This window comes from Heterocephalus glaber, unplaced genomic scaffold (genome assembly GCF_053883595.1).
Source record: "Heterocephalus glaber isolate CG9 unplaced genomic scaffold, H.glaber_assembly_v1.0 deba00001504, whole genome shotgun sequence".
NCBI lineage: Eukaryota > Metazoa > Chordata > Mammalia > Rodentia > Bathyergidae > Heterocephalus > Heterocephalus glaber.
This window is the reverse complement of record NW_028258324.1, coordinates 51,422,606-51,441,995: the sequence shown is the minus strand read 5'-3', so window position 1 is coordinate 51,441,995 and position 19,390 is coordinate 51,422,606. Positions and strand designations below refer to the sequence as shown.

General features: G+C 32.9%; 1 protein-coding gene across 11 annotated transcripts in view; it reads right to left on the bottom strand.

Moving 5' to 3' along the window:
- Naaladl2 (N-acetylated alpha-linked acidic dipeptidase like 2) overlaps window positions 1-18,425 on the bottom strand; it is an 891,856-nt gene extending 873,431 nt beyond the window's left edge. For 4 of the 11 annotated variants that reach the window (XM_087186979.1, XM_087186983.1, XM_087186984.1 and 1 more), the window contains exon 1: window positions 9,191-18,424. In XM_087186979.1, coding sequence (XP_087043105.1) covers window positions 9,191-9,233 — 43 coding nt within the window. In that variant the 5' untranslated portion in view covers window positions 9,234-18,424. The other 7 variants (XM_087186982.1, XM_004834613.3, XM_087186988.1 and 4 more) reach the window with 4 other exon arrangements.
- Between the last annotated feature and the right edge of the window lie 965 nt (window positions 18,426-19,390).

The following is a 19,390-nucleotide window of genomic DNA, read 5'->3' as shown; positions in this document are numbered from 1 at the left end:
CCAAAAGCATTTCTGTGAAAAACGGCTTAATAATCACCTGCACTTTTTCCTGTTGCTTTCCCACATTCATTGACATTCAGCTAACTTTACTGCAGCTTCGGCTGACCAGTCCTTTCATTTATCTTTCATGAATTCAGCACCCACACACAGCCCCACCCTAACTCTTGGCTGAATGAGCTTATCTTTGATTACAAAACTACAGACCCACTTGGCAGCAACTCCATCACCCATTCTTTTGGGTAACTCAGTAAATCTGTCTTTACACTCATTGTTTTTCCTCTGAGAGAGAAAAATCTATACTTTCTGCTTTTTAGAGTCACTCGAGTAATATGTTTACCTCAGACATAGTGCTACTATTTTAGTTCTCTCTCTCTCTCACTAAAATTCAGTTTTCTCTTTTGTAAAAAGAGCTAATTAATTTCCCTTATAAAATTATTAGAAAGTAACTACTTACCTTCTTCTTTCTTGCATTCAATAACTATGGTAGTTTCTCAGGGCTCTGTTATATTATTTCTATTTTAAGATTTTGAATCTTTATTTCTGGTAATTTCCAAATTTTACTCTTCCTTACGTTTCACCTTAATTCCACGCTTTAATCAACCAAATTCTTGCTACTTGTCTATTCTGTCATTTGATATATGTAGTATTTTTATATAGAAATTCTTATCCTCAAAACTCTGTCATACGTAATCTGTCACCCATGAACCCATCTCATTTGTTTATGCTCAAACTTCAAAATTTACATTAATCTTCCTGTCTTTTTAGTCTCCCATTCAGCTTTGTGTAATCTCACCTCTTCACAGTATCATCTACCGTTTATGCCTTAAAAACTTCCACAACTTTCTCTCCCAAGATCTAGGATTTTAAATTAAATCCTGGCCATTTTTGTCAAGACATACCACTTATTGTTCAATATAACATTTTTAAAGTAATCTCTTTTTGTTTTACTTCCCTAACCTGTTCCCTGTTCTCTGTATTGGTTCTCGAAAACATCTTCTAAATCAGTTAAGAATATTATTCTTTCTCCTTCAAGCCAGATGTTTCAATTTTTAGCAGTCTCATTCTCCTTCCTGATTCAATACAAGTAAACACTAATAAAACCTCAAGTATTCCTTTTCTTCAGCTGCTACCCCATTACATGTATTCTTCAGCTCTTCAACACAATGAGGCAATGGGGGATGATGAGGATAAAGCTGAACATTAAAATAATGATGGTTATGGCTGTTATGATGATTGAAGAAGACACTTAAGTGTATATAGATGCAATGGACCACTCTGATGTTGAATATAAATTATTTTTTAATCTTCAAACTAACCCATATATCCTTGAATATATTGAAGAATATATTCTTGAAGAATATATCCTTAATATACACAAAAATAAATAATTTTGAGATTGTATCTTTCAAAGAATTCATCAAAGGCAAAAGCCATTTTACGACATGTCAAGAATAATCACATAAAATAGATCATAAAAAATAGAGACATTAGTGTTTAGATGCTTCACAGTTATTTGCAGCACAATATATCCAAAGATTAAAGTATCAGACATCTCCTTTACAAATAATCCCTTATATTCTCACAATTTTTATATTTGATGCACAGCTAAACATCAAGCCATATTCCATATGATCATATTCCAATCACTTTAAAGTAGCCTGCCATAATCAACAAGTATTAGTCCATATTCTGATTATTCCATAAATGTGACTTCCTAAATTTTGTTGTTTCTAGTTTCATTTTTCCTTTGCCTTTCACACTTAGTATCTGAGAATTCATGTAGGTAATCCCAAATAGAATCATTGAAATAGAGAATTAGAGTAAATGAGAAGGAATAAATTCTAGAAATTTGAAGAAAAAAGCATTGCTTCCAGTCTCTTGGAATAAAGAGATTCTATGTCAATTATTAGTCTTCTATAAAAAAGCTCTTACAATTAAATTTTTTTATTTTCCAATGGTTTCTTAGTAAAGACTTTTTATTTTATATTGTTTTATACTTATCATGTTAAGTGTTTTTACTTTATGCTTAATTAATTTTCTTGTTTGAATAACTAAATTGCAGGCACATAATAATACAATGTATTTTATGTTTGTTCTTGTCTGAACATAGATAACTTACACTTGTTGAAAACATAATTTGTGTTAGCTATGATTCCAGACATTAGAAATATAGCAACAAACACACCAGCTATGGAGTTTTATGTCAGAATAATATTTTAATGCAGGGAAATCTGCAATAAGCAAATATATATAAAAGAAAATGGTCCATGATGAAATATTGAAAAAATTCAAATCACATATTAAAACAGACTGGCTACTTTGGTTTGTGAGCCTAGAAATGTATGGTAGGACTGAGACATTTCATTTGATAACTTGATGACAAGAGGAAACATAACTAGGAAGTTCAGTATGAATAACCACTACAGTAAGGGCTCAGGTGCTATGTTTGCCAATGGAAGACAAAAGATTGTTGTCACCTTTAAAAATGCTTAGTACATTTTGGTTTTAAATTAGCACCAAATTTATCAGTTCTTTCCACTTTTGAGGTTACCAAATTAGGTAAGTGCACATTTCATATGAAGAGTGGTTTTCAACAATTTCTATTGCATACATATATACATGTCAATGTTACCACACATTATGTTACTAAAACATATAATGTTTTGATAAATGACAGTAATTATAATCCCTAGAAAGATAGGAAATATTGTAGAAAATATGTTGCCCCAAATTCATATAGTCAATTAGTAAATCATAAAGTATACAAGAATGAAGGGATTAGTACTTTCTTACTAAATGTGTTTTTTTTTCTCCCCTCCCAAATTCCTATCTATCTACACTTAAAATCTTTAAGGCAGGACCATTACCTCACAGTACAGATTGATCTCCATATTATCAATGTGAATCTGTTATTTATTCTTACTCTTTATACCACCCCTCCACACATCTGCCACACTGACTATACTGAATTCTTCATTAGGCAAAAAGAATGAACAATACCTGCGTAAAATCCAATAGAAACTTTAGGAGAGACCCTTCAGTAAGACGATATGCTTATAATTTTTAAATCACCTGTTTTCATGTTTTAAAATGTTAACAGTGTGAACATTTAAATTCTGTAAATATTTAGATGTTATAAATGCCTTTTTCCCCCTGCTGCAGTACTGGAGATCAAACCCAGGGCCCTTCACATGCTAGGCAAATGTTCTACCACTGAAAACACCCCCACCCAACTATATTTCTTAATTATTATTTTGATTTCTCTTCTTTTCATATTTCCAGATTAATGATATGATGAAAATTTTTTACATAAATGTTTGATGGTATATTGGCTTTAAGAGATCAAAAGGAAATTGCCTATTTCAAGATTTTGAGATGAATTAAGTAATATGATTTTCCTTTTCTCTGTAACACTTTAAACTGTTTTTCTTAGTGTTATCTAAGGAAAACTAAATAGGCTTGTCTCTTGTCACCTATAAAATTATCCTGATTTTTTATCACACTATCTCATTAAAAATCTATGCATCTCATGAATAACTAGTGTATTTATTTTTACAGCATAGATCTTGACACTTATTTCTTGCTTTCCCTTGGCTGCTAGGGAGATTGAAAGCAAACTTGTTACCTGTTGAGTAATTGTTTAAGATGTCCCAACATACATTTTTCATATTGATTCTAATTCATATATTTTTAACTTGATTTTCTATTATATGTTCTTATTTTAGCCTATATTTGAGAAACCTTTTTTACTTTCATTGAGAGAAAATATGACAAGTGATATGGATATAGATATAATTTCTATGCCTTGCTTCTGGGCACTTTTTGTCAAGAAAGTCTTCTTTTCTTCTGGCCCCTCTTCTAATTTATAAGTTTCCAGATTCAGTTCAAATTATATCTTCTCTATGAAACTACATAAATTCTTAGATTCCTCTATGATTTCTTCGATATCTGTCATTATAACAATATTAAGAATTGGCAAGAGAGGAAGCATTGTATATCTTTTTTGACAAAGTGCATTTCTCCATCTCAGAAACCCATTACCAAGAAATATGGATGTGATGAAGAATTTTTTCAAGATTTATCAGTAGTTTATGAAAGAAGGGAATTCTATGTGATTGCATTAAAGGCCCATAAACAAAGAGAAAAATAAAATATAATGACCCTTCGATCTTCTGCTTCTCATGTTCTGTTTTCAAAGGAAATCACTTTTAAGAAAAGAAAAGAATCATAAAGATGGAATGGGCTTCAAGAGTTTAATCAGTTCTCAAAATCAATCATTCACCCAGGTTCCAAGTCACACAGCAAAGTTGATCGTGTTGTCTAACAAGTATAGATCCATACCTTTCGCATTTTTATTATATATTACATTAAATTTGGTAGCTGATTTTTCCAAGCATTTCTTTTTTGGACTTTTTTTTTTAGTAGACAGGATTTTATACCTTTTCCTAAGTCACACTCATTTTTAAGAAAAACACAGAATATACAACCTGTACTAAACTGATCAGAAATGTAAAGAATAGAGGCAGATTGCTTTTCAGTATGAATTACTAAAAGCACCCATAAAGTGTTGAACTGTAGAGATAGTTAAGCATGTCTATCAACAGAGCAACAAAATAGCCCTGTCAAATAAAACTGTTTACACATACATTTCCTGAAGAGAGATTAGAAGCTCAAGGGATCAACTGAAGCTCAATGCCCTTTAATGTGTTTTCATTCTAATGACATTTTCTTTGCAATCCTGTCAGTTGCTCATTTTTTCCTTCACTTATGTATCAAGTGAAATACTTTCCAATAATGAGTCAAGTAGATGCTTGGCTAATAATCCTCCCAAAATAAACTGTGATAAAAAGAAGGTTGGCTTACTGCGCTAGTCAATTAGCTAAATGTGTTTAAACTCTTTCCAAAATCCAGAGAATAGCATACAATGTAATAATTATATAGTGTTTATACACATATAATCATCAGATTATTACTGCACCCTTTGTTACAGTTCCTTAAGAAAAGGGAAGCACACTCACAGACAGCTCCAACCTATTAAACGCATGGAAATAGTATAATTGTGTTATTAATCACAGCATTCTATAGCTATGTATCACCTTTTCTCCAAGATTTTACAGTGACATTAATTGAAACTCAGAATATTTTCCTTTGAAATACCTTCAGTGCTATAAAATATCATTTGATTTAGAGAGATTAAAGCTTATTTTTAAGACTATCTAAAATTCCAGGGACAAACTGTATTTCAAAGTGTTTAAAAATCAGCTCTTCCCCCAAGAGCAGGTTTTAACCACATACTGTTATTAACCAGATCTATCTCATGTTCCATTTAATTATATAGCTTGTCATTTTGCTTCTAATAAAGATCGTATATCCATGCTGAAAGATTTAGACAAAAAGACCTCGTAGGCTCAGTTATGCTCATTTCACTACTTCTTTAATTTTACTTCAGATTTCATCTCTTAATCTCATTTCCCATTCCAAGGATTCTCTGCCTTTTATCTGAGAAAAAGCCTGCTAGTTACTTTCACATGCACCTTTGCTCAACCCATTTACTTAGGTCAAACTTACCTCGGATATCATGCCTGAACATTTTTGGCAATTTTACTTGCTCTAAACATGCTCCATTTAGTTCTTAGTTTAGGAGATCTCTCCAGCAAAACTTCTGAAAGCTTCAACTCCAAAATGCCCTGTTGCCTCAATACCTAAGTTTCAACTCCAGAATGCCTTAGGTCTTCACATGTTTAAACCTCTCACTAAAGGTAGTGAAAGCCTTTTTCATAGAACACGCATAGGTAAAACAAGAGCTCCTTGCAGTTCTCTTAATTAAAAATGCCCTGAAAGTACTGTAGGCTGGAAAGGAAGACTCACAAACTGGTAAATCCTCTTTGGGTTTCAGAAAGATTTCAGGGCACTCACAGGCATGGTTTACAATGATGAATGCAGAGGTATTTTTCCCACCACAGAAAGTTAAACATTTACACCAAATCAGTACAACAGGTTGGAGCATACAGTACTGCTACCCTTGGGCTGCAATAGACACCTAGTGCACAGACACTAAGGCACCATCTTGCCTAGATCTTTTACTTTGGTAGCCAAGTAGAGTAAATTTGGTCTCCTAAAAGACTATTATGAAAAGCACTACATACCTGTGCCTATGGACTTTTGGTTGGCTTCTGATTGTAATGAAAGTATCTAAATACTGTAAAAGCTCATATAATTTCTATGTACTCATAAGAAAATCTAAGCCCGGACAAACCAGTTCTATAATACCCTAACCAGATACTAGACAATGCTTTCATGGTCATAAATGCAAACACTGAAAGATTCCAATATGGGAAACATTTATAAGATGGATTTTCCCTTATAAAATTGGAAACAATATTCCTCTAGAAAATAATAGGCCAAATTCTTCCATAAAATAACAGGGTCTGAGAAGCTAAGCTGGAGACCTGGGTTCTGGCAACTATTTCTGCAAAACCAAGGATAATTTTAATTTCATAGGGTCCTTGCTTCTCTACAAAATATACACATTACACTTGAGGCTCTCTTAGCTCTTTTCTAGCTTAAAAAATGCTAATATTTTACAGGCATTTCTTTTATTCTGACAGTCAAATTCCCCAATGGTAGAGTTCTTTCCTCTTGCTGATTGCTATCATTGTCTTCCATGGGGTCTAACAACTGTGCTGTAGTTAGGATATTTTTATCCACTGTTCCCTACTCTTTGGTAACTTTTAGGGCCATGGTTTCCTAGAGATACTGAATGAAGAAAAATTGAGATAGGAAGGAGAGCTATTATCAGAAATGCTCAAAAACAGCCACACAAATGTGAAGTAGGCAACCAGAGAACCTAAGGTGTGCTGAATAGTATTGCAAAGACTCCCAGTTAAGGAGAACTCCTTTCACAATTTTGATCCATATTGTTGAGAATGCAAACATACTTTTAATTCAAAAAATATCAAGGGTAAACTAGTATATTCTATCCTTTATAAGGAGATGAGTAGCCTTGGTTATACTTTGACCAAGGATAATAGGAGAAAAAGAGATTAGAAAATAAGCTCTTGGGGACTGAGCTAATAAGCTAGGAGGAACTCAGTAGGTCTATATCTGGATGATTCACATTCTTTCCCCTTTTAAAAGTTCTGTCTAGGACCTTTCCAGCCTAATAAGAATACTGGGAGCCATACAAAATGCATGTTCTTCCAGGCAGAAAAGAGGTAATAAGTTTCAATACAGCAAAAAACAGGTCTGAAATCTTCATAGACCTGCCAAGGATACATTTCAACTCTGATAAGATCAGAAGAGAACAATGTATTTCTTACTGAAAAGTCTCAGACTGCACAAAGGAGAGTACCTCAGGAAACAACCTCTCTCCCAAGCGTTCCTCAACTAGAAAAGGGTTACAGATCTAGCACTTCATTCTCTAATTTAAACCATGATATTGAAATTATCTACTATCATACTTGTTTTAAATTTTCTGCATAATTTTCTGATATATACTGTTTATTAATTCTGAAATAAATTATATTTTATTCATACATATGAATGAGAGAAAGGGAAAGCTACCTTTACACAGTAAATTACACACAGTGCTATAAACCTACTAAAAGTTCTAGAGGAAAAAAAAGCAAGAAAAACAAAGACGCCATCCATACACATTCTAAGACTCTGTTATAATTAGTAAATCATACCCATGTTACCAACATAAAGAGAGATGATAAAGGAAGGAAAGAGAGATCTGATTATTCTGTGATTTATTTCAATTCCTGAACCCAGACAGGTAATGCATGAATACAACATATGATAGGCTATTCAGATGGTCATCAAACATTCATATACATTTTATACATATCATTATTATTTGAACAACACTAATAATCTAGAAGTTTCTCAAACACTTTTATGTGGAAAAACATTAGAGACAAGGTATATGTTCTAATCATGTACATGATACCTTTTGGTTCATAAAACACAAACAAAAAGTTATTCTCATTGAATTACGCAAAATGAGCCTTTTATCTTATTTTTCTTTGGAAAGTTCATTAAATGATTCTTTATTAGTCTTTCAACTTAAAGATGTTTATAATACCATTTTACGAGATATTTCAAAATATTTTATCAAATATACAGAGGAAAAAAATAAGATTCTCAGATTCTTAAACTGGTATAATGAAGATTACAGAAACAAAAAAAATTAAACTACAAAATGTATTCTTACAACCAGGAATTTCTACAATAATCTGATTGTTATTCTTAAATATATTCCATAAGTGTAGCTTATTAACATTTTTATTATTTGCACCTAATGGAAAACTGAAAAATTTAATTTATGGTTTTACTTGCTGAAACATTATTTGTAGTTCTACAAAAATGTAATTAAAAATATATATAATTATCAAGTAGGTTTTTAAAAATATGCCTTGGTCAATATTTCATTTATACATGTGGTATATAATTTACAAGCAAGAGACAACTAGAAATTATTTCAATAAATATGAATTAAGCCTATTTTTCTATTTTAAGAAAAAACTTTTCTCACTCAAAAAAATTGAAATGTGATCCACCTTATGTTTGTTTCCACAAGCTTAACTTTAGATGTCTAGTCAAGCCAATGTCAACAAAGCCAATCCCTTCAAAGGACAAAGGTATCTGATTAAGTAAGACCTGTAAAATAAACAGTTCTCCCCAAAAGATAAGCTCTCTCCTGAGCCCCTATTTTCTCCCTTTAGAAAATGGTCATATTAATTACAAGGGTTTTTTGCTGGTAAACCACAGAGATAGCAACACCAGATTACAAATAAAAATTCCACAAGAACAGACAAAAGTCAGTAGTCTGTCAGCGTTGGAAGAGGTCCAGCATGAAACACATTAGTTTGTCCCATTTCTTCAGCATTATTCTGGTGATTAAAAGACTTTTCCTACCTTTCACCATACTCGTGATTCTATTTTGTCCAAATTATCGAACACAACAGAGACATCCTGCTTCTGAATCAAAACAATCCCAACCGCATTTCTCCACCCTCAAAGCACACTTTGACATGCAGCGGGGGGCAAATGCTTGTACACACAAGCACATGCACATACACACAGACACACACACACACACACACACACACACACACACACACACTCACTGTTACCAAGACTGCTTAAATTTCTGGCCAAAAACATTTCAGAGGTTGCTGGCACTTACCTTGCAAAGACGTGTTAGGTGATTTTGCTTCATTCTCTCCCATTTTATTATTTCTTTTTAAAGGAGGCCAAGCAGTTTCAGGTTGTGTCAGTTACCCTGCAAGCCTTGTGACCTTCTGACTTTCAACTGTAGTATTGTAACAGTATACTACCTCCTTTCTTCTGTGAATAATTACCATTCTGCTTCCTGAGTTACCTAGCCTTGCAGGACCTGTTTTACTATGAAGTGAGATCACATCCTTTGATCCAATGTACTACTATTAATGTGTGTTTCACAAACATGGCTTTGCTTCAGTTTTGATATTAACTTTTAATTCACTGCTTTAACTCTAGTGCAGAAATACATTTACATGTTTTCCCCAAAGAAGTGACAATATTACAAACATATCATGCTTCAGAGACACAGCTTTGTTTCTTCATGTTTTAGTGTTTTCAGTTTGCTTCTCTTGGAGAGTAAATTAAAATGTATGTAAATTACACAACTTCCTTTTTTTTAATATAAGGAAACAAGGAATTGAATGGAAGTCTGTTTGGGGCAGTTCTATGAAGACAGGCTTTTAAGTATTTGTAATATTTGCCACGTGAGTATACGCAAGGAGTGTAACTTATTTGAGAATCAGTCTCTCTTTATCATTGTATAAAAGAGAATTATGTCTATTTCAAATTATTGTAAAGATTAAAAAAATACTGTGTGACTTCACTAACCATGGTGAAAGAGGAATACAAAACAAGCGACACATTTACTTCCTCTTTCTTTTTCTCTTTCTTCTCTTTATGAGCCTGTTCTTTCTCAAATAAGGAGAAAAAAATGCAAAAATGGCAGTATAATGTCACTGTCTATGCTCTTATGTCAGTTACGCTACATATTAACTGAGAAATCTTAAAGCAATTATTCAATCAGTCATGGAATGCCTCAAGGTCCTCATTTGCATAAAGATAATGCTGATATTTGCCTTGTCTTTTTAATAGGAACATGATGATTACTAATATAGATTAACTGTTGTGCCTCAAAGAAAAATAATCTGCAGCAGAGATGAGTCATCAATTGTGGATCTCTTTTTAAATAATAATTTTTTAAGTGACAGAAAGAGATCACAAAATTAAGGTAATATGTAATCCAGACTGTGATCTGTTTCATAATAGTGTTCTTTTCCCTAGTACTGGTACATACTGCAACATATATACCATTGTATATATTTTAGCAAAAGTACCTATAATTGAATGATTGCCAATAAAACACTATCATCATCACATTCCAACCATCCCATAAGAGAAACAACATATATATCAATCCTCACTCATTATGACAAACTTGGAAATGCATTTAAATACCTGCCCCAGGCACCTAAACTGAGTCAGTAACTGTAACAAAGCACCCATTACCGATGAGCTGAATTGTGAATTATGGCTTATGGGAAGTTATAATGAAAGTACAATACAGAAGTCCTACTATTGCAGTAAGAAAAAATCATAAAAAATTACAGACTCTTGAAACAACATGAATTTTTGTAGCTGCACAAAAAACATCAATATACTTTCAGTTATCTTGACCCAATTCCAATGCTAATAAAGTGCTGTGCAAACGTACTTTTTACTCTCTCTCTTTTGGCCTTTTCACATGCCTGGAACAGTTTTTCCAGGAAGTTTTTAAAAATAGGACAGGAAAGATTTTGCTTCACTGAATACTGAGGAAACTGGCATAATTATAAAAATTATCAAGACAATTTTCTGAATCTTGAAAAGCTCAGAATGAATGAGTTTACTCTTTGCATTCTGAATCATTTGTGTCAAAATCTGTGAATGGACTTTATTTTTTAACTTTCTCAAACTTTTGATTGGTACATGTTTGCAGTATATAATGATTATATTCATTGAGGAAAGTTGATCCATGAACATTAAATATCTTAATTTCTTTTACATCTTTTTCCTTTCCACCTGGCTCCTTCTTTTGGTTCCCTTCCTATTTGTAAAGATCTGTCTCTGTTTCCTAATACCTATATTTTATTTTGCTCTTTAATCTATTTATATTTTGGGTTTCTCAAGAAGGGAAACCATGCAATATTTATGCTTGTATATCTAATTGATTTCACTTAACATTAGGATGTCAAGCTATATTCATGCTTCTACAAATGAATAAAATTTATCCTTCTTTATGGCAGAGTAGTACTCCATTTTGTGTAAATACCACAAACAACTTGATGGCATAGTAGAAACAACTACTTCACTTACTTATATTTGCAACATTGTGTTCTTAAAAGCAACTCCAAGAGTACAGTAAGGAAAAGTGAGTGTAGGAAATACTATCATCTCTCATTAATGGTGACATAAACTACATTTGGAGAAGACACAAGTGTTATAAGTTTAACCTATTCATGGTGAGTTATTGAATTGATTATTATGAGCTAAGTTACTGGCTTTAAAATTATTAAATTAGTTAATATTTAAATATTTAATGTGATGTCAGACAAGTAACAGAATGATTGGTTTCTCAATATCTCCCACACACAAAAGCCCAATTTTGGTCAAATTGAACAAATATGTTCAAATATTGAGAACTAAGACAACATAAAATATTCTCAATTGAATCTACTTTAGTCGTGATTTTCAAGGAAGAAATACATTAACATTTGAAGAAAAGTACAAAGAGAGTCTTCAAAGTTGTGGACCTTGGCATCATGTGTTATAGAACAGGGTACCCTGGTTATGTAAAATGTCACACACATCTAAAATCTACACAAACTTATTACTTGTTTTCACAATGAAAGCGCAACAGGAGATAAATTACCTTGATTAAAACTGTCAGTTTCAACCATAGATGTCATGTAAAAGACAAAAAAAGACTGGAGAAGATGGGGTTGAAGCATTTAGAAGTGTAATACTGCTAGACTTCTTACAGCAGAAGTCAAAAATATGTGCTCCTCAGAGTCTGTGCCCAATTTGTTAAAAATCCAACAAGTTGGAAGAAAATTTCATGCTCAGCTAGGAGGATAGTTTGTTGGGGTTAGAGTTCCAAGAATTAGGTCAATACACTCTCTTTTCAAGTACATGCTCTGATGGTATTCATTTCTAGCATTTTAGGGTAAACCATATATAACTCCTACACAGCCCTAGGCCATTCATTTAAACTACTGCAGTATGTTCTGCATTTATGAAGGAGCTAAGTTACTGTGCTTTAAAATAATTAAATGAGTTAATATTTAAATATTCATTGTGATGTCAGAAAAGTAACAGAATGGTTGGTTTCTCAATATCTCCCCAACACAAAAGTCCAATTTTGGTCAAATTGAACAATTATGTTCAAATACAAAGAACTAAGATTGCATAAAATTTTCTCAATTGAATCTACGTTTTTATTGTTTAAAATAAAGCTATCAACTGTATAAAGATAATGAAGTTAACAAAATAATACTATGAGTTGTATGTTGTTGGAACTAGGCATTTAATCATCTAGTTTTCTAGAATAGACTCTTTACTAAAATTGGAACTTGTGTTCATTATTTTTAATCAAGAGTTCCTAAATTGGGGTTATCTACTTTTCACAGATGTTGAATACTGATGAGTTCTATCACAAAATGGATAGGTCATCTAGGAAAGGGGAAAACAACTATATATAAAAGAATGGATGTAGACCAAATGTGATCTCACGCTTAGGAATACTAATCCAATATATTGTCCTTGGCCTTACCCTCATATTTCCCAAACACTCCCTGAGTCCTTTTAACTCTGTACCTAAATGTCATTAAAATCCATCCCCTTAACTTTCCATTTACATTAGGTGAGGTTATTATCACCGCTCACAAAGATACTAACTACTTTTGTAAAATTCTTTCTTCCCTGTAATACACCTTCTCCTCATCTGCTAGAGTGATAGTCCTAAAACACAGCAATCAAACCATTTCCATCACGTATGTTCATTAGTCATGCAGCCCACCCAATAATATCAACATGCCATCACCACAGAATTTTTTATCCCACTGACTCTTAACCATACATTAACATTTTAGCTCCCTTAACTGCTCTGTTAAGGCTACTTTGATGTCTTAAGCGTACTTAACATTATAATTCTAAATAGCTGAATACATAATATGTACATATTCATATTTACTTTTCTGTAAATATGAATATAAAAAAGTTAATCAAAAATTTAAGCCCTTCAGAGTACCCTGTTTTAGGATTCACTGGTGGAAAAAAGTATCTTTTGGATATTATAAACTAAATTTGTAATTTTCTTTTACATTAAGTAGCATACAGAATCTTGAGAAAATTAATATTAAGAACAAAGGAAGTAACTCTTTTGAGTATTAAGGAGTATCCATTAACAAGGAAACAAGAAAAGTCACAATTAGTGGCAAGTAAAGTATTGTCTTTTTTTTTTTTTTTTTTTGAGAAAAGGTCTTGCTGTGTCCTTGAACTCACTATGTGGTCCAGGCTGGCCTCAAACTCATGGCAGTCCTCCTGCCTCAGCCTCCCAAGGGTTGGGATTTCAGGCATGCACCAACCACATCTCGTTGCTTGTCATTTTAATAATCTTTCCACTGATGCTTTATTAAATAAACAAGCCAAGGAGGTATACAAATGAATTCTAATATACAGACACACCACACACCCACACATACACACACATGAACACACACAAAGAGTTGTTTAATAATTACTGATGGTTTGTAGGTAGGATAACATAATTAAGAAATAAAGCGACTCATCTAACAATAGATACATAGTGGTGTTATTATAGACAGCTATAGATAGAAATGTTATGGGTAGTCAGACAGGGCTAGGTCCTTGAGAGGTCAGTGCAGGAAAGGAGAACATGTTACAAATGTGGCTGAAGGCACATCTGTTGAAGGCGAGGCCTCAAGGTAAAGATGGAAATGACCAGGCTTAAATGCCTCCTTGAGGGATAAGAAATAACTTGAGATTACACTATAATCGGTATCACCTGGTTCAGTAAAGTCTAGATAGACATCAGTTCCACAGGTGTGATCAGAACCTCCAGACCCATCCCTTCCTAAAAATGTCTTTGTTCCTTCCATGTATCCTTGCTACATGACCTGCTTCCCTGTTGGGTCAATATTACTTAATCACTATACTTGTAATCTTGGTTGATCATAGTTTGATCTATGTTGTATCCACCTCATGAATTTTGCTCTATAAAATTCTTAGAGAAGTAGGCTCCATGGCAACCCACTTTTGGGTCCCCTTCTGTCTCTCAAGAGCTATCTCTCAATAAATTTTTTCTACTGTTAACCTCTGTTGTTCCTTACAATTCATTCTTCTATTTCAGGGAACGTGAACTTGGAATATTTGACATCAAGCAGCTTGGGAGTTATATCTTTCCCTATATCAGTGTCAAGTTGGAATGATACTAGACAGCATTCTAGCCACTGGGAATAGCACCTTTATCTACATTCTCCAAGATCAATTCCATAAGAAGATATTATATACATACTTGTAATAATCTTACACAGTGATACATATTTCACATGAGGATCCTATGAACCATTTGGTTAAATGCCAGAAAGTTTTATAGTAATAGTCAATTTTTAGCCATTTCTGCCTCATCCATGAAAATCTACTGATGGTGAGAAGACTAAATTTGTACCAACAGCACAATACTATTGTTCAGACCAGAAAATACGTTTAAAAAAAAATCCCTCAAAATCATGAGCATTGATTGCTATCTAAGTATCAATGAAAAGAGGACACGTGTTAAGACATTTAAGTGTATATTGAACACTATTTTGGAACTACAAAAAGGTAAAATTTACAGGTAGAAATATAAACACAGGTCTGATTAATTATATAACAATTTTTCAACAAACTCTGGAAAAATTCTGTCAAAAGAACACTAAAAAATGCATTGGAGGAAAGGAATACACACACATGTGAACAGCCTGGTGCAAGCATAGAATACTGAATTTACCAGTTATGAATTGTAGTGCACATAAAAATCTATAGATAAAACCCTAGAGCCCTAAATTTTAATAAGAACACAAAGATGATTTTTCTGTTACTTTTAAAAGTGCAATGAAATGTGTAAATGATATTATTAGCTTACAGATAAATGTTTTTCCTCGAACACATCCTGAAGTAAAATGATCATTCCTAAAAAGAGGAGTTTCATCTCTGTGACTCAAAATGATCGAATATAGCTCTGATAATGCTTTCCAAGTAGAAATATTCATAAATCATTCAGGCTAAGAGGTGAGACATTGCCTAGTGTTCAGCCTCTTTATGATAGTGTCAAAAAAGAAAAACAACATAAAACAACCAACAATTAATGCCAACAAGACATAGGAATCTGCAGATACTAACTAAATGGAAACAACACTTAAGACCTATTCAGGAAAAAGTTTTCTCTTTCATTGGAGCCAAAATGAACTAAGTAAGGCAGAGCTGAGGTAAAAAGTGAGGTTCTCATTGTCTTTAGAAACATTGTATTCCTCTTCCTCAGCATCTCAAAGTATTAATAATAGAGGAATTTGTCCAAAATAACCATACATACTATAATGGTTACTTATTAAAAACAACATAGAAAGCCTTGGCTGGAATCAATGAAGTTTGAATGGAAGTAATTATCAACAATTATGAGGAATTAGAGGAAAAATAATTTATCATATGCCACATTAATTTAATTTTTAATTTTTTTTCTTTCTTTTCTTTTTTCTTTTCTGTTCTTTCTCATTTTATTTCTTTTTAAGTAATCAGGTCAAAGTAGAACAACATGCTTTCCTTGAAAATGATACCAGGAGAGCCACTTTTGTTCAGTATCATAATAAGTCACTACTTTCTACTGAGAATGTTTTCTTTCTGAAAGCTTCACTTTAACTTGCCTGCTGACTACCTGCCAGCCAGCATTGCTAAAGAAAAGGAGATGAAGGATTAAAGTCTCCAACATTGCCCCAAGCAGCTAGTAGTTAAAATAGATTTTTCTCTATGGTGAATAACTGCTATGTTTCCTACATTGGCCAGATTTACAAAACGAGAAGACAAAAAAAAGAGGAAGAGCCAGAGAGAGAGAACAATGAAGATAAAGAGAAAGAGATAAACATAGCTTCTCTGGATGGAGTGCTCAGAATAATAGATAGAATGGGGAGGTATCTATGAAAGAAAAAAACATGCCAGGAGGATTACGTAAAGTGTGGTGGTATCTGATGACCTCGGGCAACAAAGAGTCACAGTATACGAGCAATTTTAATAAGGAATAAATATAAAAATAGACACAAAAATGTTACCGCTAAAGTTAGCTTTAAAGTTTCATCATATTCTTCACACAACTCGTAGGACCTTTTAGTCTCCCTAAAACCTAATGTATCAATTATTTTTTATTTCCTTAGTCTTAAAAATTACACAAGACAACCATGGTTGTGTGTTCCAACTTTCAAAGCATACCTTTAGAATATTGCTGAGTTATTTTTATATCAGCCAGATTCAGAAACATTTACTACAAATGTGAATTTATTAGTGAAAAACATAACACAATTATATTACATTTCTCTTAAAATCTTTATAATAAAACTAAATGCCACAAGAGATTATTAATTCAAAATATTTCCAATATTCCCACTTCTCACTTCTGCTCTTACATACTACCAGTTTTGCAGTTTGAGAGAACTGTAAATTTCTTTACTTTTCCTAAAAACTTAAAAACTCATTATTTTCCTCAAAATTGGTGACTAATCTGTAATTAAAATATCTTCAAGTTCACAATGGTGTGAAGAAATTAACCGAGACTGAATTATTCCTGCTAGCCTTTAATTAAATAAAAAGTTAAAGTTTCATCAAAGATGAAAGTATAAAATACATCAAGAAATTTGGGAGGCAATTTAAATCACTGAAGTTGAATATAAAGAGAATTCTATTCTAATTTAAAGACAATTTTTTCATATCACAAATTCTGGACTTACTTGCTCTCAGGTATTTTTGGAAATTTTTTCTAATGTATTTTTTAGATGTAGCAGCTTTTGATTTTAGATGAATAATTCAATTTCCAGTTATCATTGAGCCCAATTCTCCATGCACAATTTTTCTTGCTTTTTGTTATTTACCTAAACACAAGCATTTAAAGGGGTCATCCTTGGCTTTGTAAAGCTATGTCACTAGAGCTGTCGTCCTAGTTTCTGTGTTAAATTTTACAATAAAATATCCAAAATTATATAAGTATAATAATAAATTCTTACCACTAAGGAAATACATTAGAACTATTTTTGAACTCAAATTGTGAATGAACTAAAGGTGATTTCAAGAAGTCAGCAAAATCAACACAAGTTCAGAAGTCTCATACAAACTTATTCAGAGGAATATAAGCAGTTTTTCAATAAATGTTTACTGCACATTACTGTTCATGGCAATAAAAACTGATGTAGTTTTATTTGTCTGTTGAGGTAAAATCTACATTGAAAAAAGTGCATTAGTTTATTTAAATTATATTATTTATTTATAGTTATTTAAAAAATATTATTAGGTAAATTATTTTATGCCCTTTTTCACTTAATCTCTCCCTTTATCCTAATTCTGGTTCCAGGAAAGTGGGTTGCCTGCCCACTCTGCTTCTCAAAGGACACAGGTGTCTTATCTCTCAGTATTTATTGGTCATGTGTGAAATTTCACAAAAGTGATCAAACCACCTGTATCATTTTATCTCACATAGTTTTGCCAGAAATCTAAGAGTAGCTCATCTGGCTAATTCTGGTTGAGTTTCTCATGGTGCAATCAAGCTGTTGGTCAGGATTGCAGTCATATGAAGGTTTTATTGGAGATAGCTAAGTTAGTTAGAAATTATTATAAGGCAGTTAGACAAAGCAGGCCCCTCAGCTTAGAAAACAATTAAGGCACATTCACTGCATAGTATAAAAAGAGAAAAGGTACTACACCCAACTACTTCCCCTTGAGATAAATAGCAGTGATTGATACTCAAAATAGGCATCAATCTCCCTAGCCCATTTCCTTTCTGGAAATTCCTTGTTCATTCCAAGTAGGCTTTGCTATGTGTCTAGCTTCCTCATTTGATCCTCATTTAATCAATATTACCTGGGTGACTGTACCTGTAATCTTATTGGTTTATCATAGTTTTGTCGCACTTATGCCCACCTTGTGATTTCCCATTGGATCTTATTAGTACATTGTAGTTTTGTTTTGTTTTTTATGGGTGCATTTTAGGTGTACAATATAATGACATTCATCATTGGAAATTTGCACCTTTACCTAATCTATCTTGGTTCTTATTTTTCCCCCTTTCCCTGCCCTCCCTTCAACTCCTCCACCCCTCCCTATTTACAAAGACTTTGTTTCCATTTTTTCATTTTCTCATATTAATTCCATTCCCTTCTTTCCTTTCCCCTAACCCTCCTACTTCCCCTTCCCTTTTTCCCTTTTTCATCCTAATTCACCTTATCTATTATACCTTTTAGTCCTTATTTACACTTTCAGTTTCTCACACTAGAGAAACTATTCTGTATTTACACATGTATGTCCTATTTATTTCACTTAAGAGTATCACCTCAACGTGCATCCATTTAGCTATAAATATCTCTAATTTTTCATTCTTTATGGCTGAGTAGTACTCCATTTATTAAAGAAAAAAAAAACCCATTTTCTTTATCCAGTCTCCAGTTGATGGGAAATTGGGCTGTTTCCAAGTTTTAGCTATTAGAAATTGTGCTGCTATGAACATGGGTACACATATATCACTGTGGTATGATTATTTTAATTCTTTGAGGAAGATACCCAGCAGTGGAATAGCAGGGTCAAATGGGACTTCCAATCCTAGTTCTTTGAGGAATCTCCATACTGATTTCCACAGTGGTTGTACCAGTCTACACTCCCACCAAAAGTGAAGCAGAGTTCCTCTTTCCCCACACCCCTGCCAGCATTTGTTGGGGTTGATTTCATGATAGCAGCCATTCTTTCTGGGGTGAAGTGGAATCTCAGTGTTGTTTTCATCTGCAACTCTCAAATGACCAGTGATGTTAAACATTTTTTCATATGTTTACTTGCTATTTCTACTTCTTTGTTTGAGAAATGTCTGTTCATTTCAGATGCCCATTTTTTGATTGGGTCTTTAAATTTGGGAGGTCTGATCTTTTTTAAGTTCTTTATAGATTCAAGATAGTAGACCTTTGTCTGAGGAACAGCAGGTGAAAATTTTTTCCCACATTGTGGGTTGTCTCTTCACACTGTTGGTGGTTTCCCTTGCTGTGCA